We start from the raw sequence: 4311 nt of genomic DNA on the forward strand, positions 1-4311 counted from the left end.
GGTGGGACGCACTGCTGACGGCTGCTCCTTGCAGATTTGTGGAGTGTGATCACGTCCCCCTTCATCCCCAAGTACCTCTCGGCCCCACGCTGTGCCACCCTGCGTGGGCTCATCTACCTCATTGGGGACAACACCAAGAAGGTCCACGTGTACGACCCAGAGGCCAACATCTGGCAGAAGGTAGCGGGATGCGGGGCTGGGTACAATCGCCCTCCTGGGGAGGTGGGGCAGCTGTTCCCTCTCCTCCAGCACCCCACAACCGTACCCCCACACCTGCTCCCCCCAGGTGCCAGCACTCCCTCTCCCTCCTGCCCACTCATCTCTTGGCTCTATTAACCCCTGCGGAGCTGAAGATGCCCCAATCCTTCCTTCCCTGCTCCCCCGTCACACCCGCACTGGGAGCATGGCTTTCACACCGACTTACTGATTTTAAGCAGCGTTCACACTGCAGAAGCCCACGGGATCCCCTTTTTCCAGCACCACCCTCCTGCGGGGTGCGCGGGGCTCCTGCCTGTGCAGTCCAGCAAAATCCTGCCTGTCCCCTCTGCCCTCCAGACCCCCTGCTCCCCGCAGCACCCCCAACTTTGCTCCCGTACAAGCACAACACGGGGATGCTGCTAAAAGCAAGACATGGCCCCAGGGGCCCCCCAAACCTCGCAGAGAGGACGGGGCGGGGGGATGCACCCAGTGGGTCAATGTTCTCTGCAGTGGGAGCGGGAGGTCCGTGGAGGGGTCCCAGCACATCTTGCCCTGCCCCTCACACAGGTGCAGCTCCTGCACACGCTTCATGAGAATGGTGGGATGGTGCCACTGGGCGACCGACTCTTCGTCACCGGCGGCCACTGGAAGGGCATAGATGGGGACTACCGGGTGGAGATGGAGGTGTATGACTGCGCCAAGGACCTCTGGACGCGGGAGGGCTCCCTGCCCTGCCTCTGGCTCTTCCACAGCTCCTCCTCCATCTTCATGGACACCTCCAAGTGGACGGAGGCTTTCCAGGGTGACCATGGGTGGTAGGAGAGCCCACAGCATCGCCTGTCGCCCTGCGCAGCCGCTCTCCCCCTCTCGCCTCTCTCCCCACTGCCGGTTCAGCTCTGCAGTGGGGTAGATGGAAACCCCTCTGCCGGGCTGGCTGGGGCGTCGGGAGTGTGTTCCCCACCCGCCACCGCAGGGAAAAGGCTTTTCCTTATAAACACGCTTTGGCCAATGCTCTCTTTTAGTTTGTTGGGTTTTTTTTTTAAGAATTGCCTTTTTCCCCCCTCCAAAACCCCAAAGCTTTTAGGGTATTTCGAGGCCTCCCGAAGTGTGGCCCATGCCGTCAGAGACTGGCATTGCTGCTTGGTGGCCGTGGCCCCTTTCCCCATCACGTTGACATCCAGCATGGGGAAACACAAGGAGGACCAGAGGAATTTCTCTTTCCCGACACCCAAAGCTCTCTAGCACCTCACTGGCCCACACTGGAGTGTCAGACCCGCTCCAGCGGCCCGCAGAGCAGAATGACAGGAGGTAAACCAGCTTTTGGATGTTCTGTGTCTTTGGATGGCACAGCGGCCTGCAGCAGGGTGCTTCATCCTGATTTCTCTCCCAGGATGCGCAGCACACGCCCCTGGGAAGTGACCCGAGGGTCATGGTGAAGCAGCCGGCACCTCGGTGGCTCCTGGCTCCCGGTGCTGGGACAGAGCCGGGCAGTGCCTCCTGCCCCATCCCTGTCTCTGCTGGTACCCGGTGGCAGAGGATGCCCCGGGACAGGGCAAGCACCGGGCAACGCTTCCCCGACGGCCGGTCCCACCACCGGCACTGGGACATCGTAGCTTTGCCAGCATCGTTTGATGGTTCATCTGTTCTGTGTTAGGTTTTTTTATTATTTTTCAAGCATTAAACACGCACGCCGAGGAGCTCTGCGGATCGAGGGGGAGCCCCGTGGGTTGCGGGGAGCGTCCCCGGCTCCTGGCGCTCCACGCTGTTCCTCACGGGCCACGCGGGGTTTTACACACGGGGGGGGGGGGGGGGGCCCGCGTCCCGCAGGGGAGAGTGGGGGCTCTTCCACGGCAGCAGTGCTGTCCCCAGCGGGATCGGGCCGAGCCCCGGCGGCGGGGCGGGCCCCGCGGCGCCCTCGCAAGCCCCGAGGCGGGGCCGGGACCGGGACCGGGGCCGCCCTCCCGGTAGCGGCGGCGGGATGCGGCTGCGGGAGCTGTGCCTGGCGCTTCTCTGCGCCGCCGCCGCCGCCGGGACCGGCTCCCCGGGGGCGGCCCGGGAGCACCCGCCGGTTCCGGGAGCAGCCGCGGGGAGGGCAGCGGAGACGGGACGCGGGGGGCCGGGGGCTGCCGCCCCCGGGCCGGCGGCGTAGACCCCCGGCAGGCATGGATGCTGCTGGCCGGGAGCCCCGGGCGGACGAGCGGCAGCCGGGCCCGGGGCAGGACGGGCACGGTACGGGATGGAACGGGGGCTGGTGCAGCACCGGTACCGGCCAGCGACCAATCTCCAGCAAAATCACCCCAGCCTGTCTTGCAAGTCGGTGTGCGAGGCGGAGGCGCTGCCCCTGCCCCCGCCGTGCTGGAAGAGCTGCTGAGGGAGCTGCATCTCCTGCTGAAAGGTACCCACCGGTCCCGGAGAGCGCTGCAGGAAAGGGAGGCCGAGGGGGACCCCAGGGCAGGAGCAAGGGACAGCGGGGACGGGGCACTGCGGGGCTGGGTGGCAGAGCCAGGCACTGTCTCATCTTGGGGCCAGAAAAAGCAGAGATTCCTTCCTAAAGCCAAGACCTGCTCGGGTTTTCGAGTCAGGCATGGTGAAGGAGCAGGCGAAGACACGCAGGAAGGCCTGGGAAGGGCGTGAAGAAGAGGAGGAAAGCGGTGAAAGCAACCCACAGGCCAGGTCCCATCGTCGCGTGGAAGCAGCCTTCCACTGCCGGACACGTGAAAACATCTCCATCGAGCAGAGAGCACGGCAGGAGCTGCGCCTCTACTACATCGTGAGTGCCCACCCTGCTCTCCCTTCCTGCCCGCAGCATCTTCCTGCCCTGCCACAGGGGCTCATTCTCTAACCCGAGCCTTTCCCCATCCCCAGCCGGAGAGGGAGGGGATGTTCCACCGTGGCTTGGGGCTGAATCTGACCAGCGGGCAGTACACAGCCCCCATCGCAGGGTACTACACCTTCACCGCCACGCTGCACATCGGTGAGCCCTCAGACACCCCCCACGGCCCTGCCGGGGAGGTCCGGGACGGCTCTCACCCTCCCCTCTGTCCCAGTGCGCAGAGAGCAGCGAAGGAAGGGGCAGCCATGCAGGGGGAATCGTCTGCGGGTGCTGATCTGCGTGCAGTCCCACTGCCAGCACAACAGGTACGGCAGGGGAAAGCCCGGAAGGGAGAGGGACCCTGGGCCAGGGAGGGAGGAAGGAATCCAGCATCCCCAGGGGAAGGAGGGACACACTCTCCCCAGCACCACCCTCCCTCTTCTGCAGCAATCTGGAGACCGTGTCCTGGCTGGAGAGCGGCGGTGACCTTTTCACCATCTCCGTCACCGGAGTCCTTTACCTGCAGGTTAGTGGCACCAGCTCCGCTCGGGACTGTGCCGGGCAGGAAGGTGCCTTCCGTGGCCCCAGCTGCAGGGCTGGGCATCGAGTCTGGTTCTCAGCCCAGCTCTGAGCCCAAAGGACACTCGGGGCTGAGGTCTGCTGGGACACTACAGCACATACCATGGCTGGGCTGCCCCCCTGGCCTCGATGTCGTCCTTTTCCCAGAAGGAAGGGGAGGGTGAGCAGCCCCTCCAAGCTCCCGGCTGCTGCGCGCAGGGGAGAGCTCTCTCCTTTGCTCTGCCAGGCTGTGGCCAGTGCCCGGAGGCGGTGGCCCAGCCCTGTTAAGCCCTCTTTCCCTCCAGGCTGGGCAGTACGCCTCTGTTTTCGTGGACAACGCTGCAGGCTCTCCCCTCACCGTTCAAAGCGGCTCTGATTTCAGCGCCATTCTGCTGGGGGTGTGAAAAGGCGCTGGGCACCACGCAGGGAGCTGAACCTGAGCCAGGAGCGGCCGGACCCTCCCCTCCAACAGCCACCGTCATACCTCCCCTGCCCAGCACCAAGCCCGGGGAAGACCTTTCGCTGCTGCAGGAGCTGCAGGCTGGCCCGATACTGCTTGTGCTGCAGAACCATCTGAAGCTGGACAAAACATCAGGGAGGAAAGGATAAAAATAATAATAATAATAAAAAAAAGCAGCCTGACAAGGAGCTAAAGGAGTTCACTTTTATCTGAAGGCTAGGGCTGGAAGTTTGTCTTGGAAAACACTGCTGATAACGGCGGCAGTCGGCTGCTTTCTCTGCGG

The 4311-nt window shown here is 64.2% G+C and overlaps 1 protein-coding gene and 1 long non-coding RNA gene across 2 annotated transcripts; both read left to right on the forward strand.

Annotated features, from left to right (window-relative positions):
* Positions 1-38: 38 nt before the first annotated feature.
* Positions 39-1214, forward strand: LOC127020320 (uncharacterized). Its single transcript, XR_007767056.1, has 2 exons — positions 39-180; positions 766-1214. It is a non-coding gene; the product is annotated as an uncharacterized LOC127020320 (long non-coding RNA).
* A 962-nt stretch (positions 1215-2176) lies between these two features.
* Positions 2177-4078, forward strand: LOC127020276 (erythroferrone-like). The gene is given in 8 exon segments (XM_050902787.1): positions 2177-2329; positions 2332-2427; positions 2500-2593; positions 2781-2968; positions 3064-3172; positions 3246-3336; positions 3458-3536; positions 3874-4078. Coding segments are annotated over 8 exon segments (909 nt in total). The 3' UTR covers positions 3973-4078.
* Positions 4079-4311: the final 233 nt, after the last annotated feature.

This window comes from Gymnogyps californianus, chromosome 10 (genome assembly GCF_018139145.2).
Source record: "Gymnogyps californianus isolate 813 chromosome 10, ASM1813914v2, whole genome shotgun sequence".
Taxonomy (NCBI): Eukaryota; Metazoa; Chordata; class Aves; order Accipitriformes; family Cathartidae; genus Gymnogyps; species Gymnogyps californianus.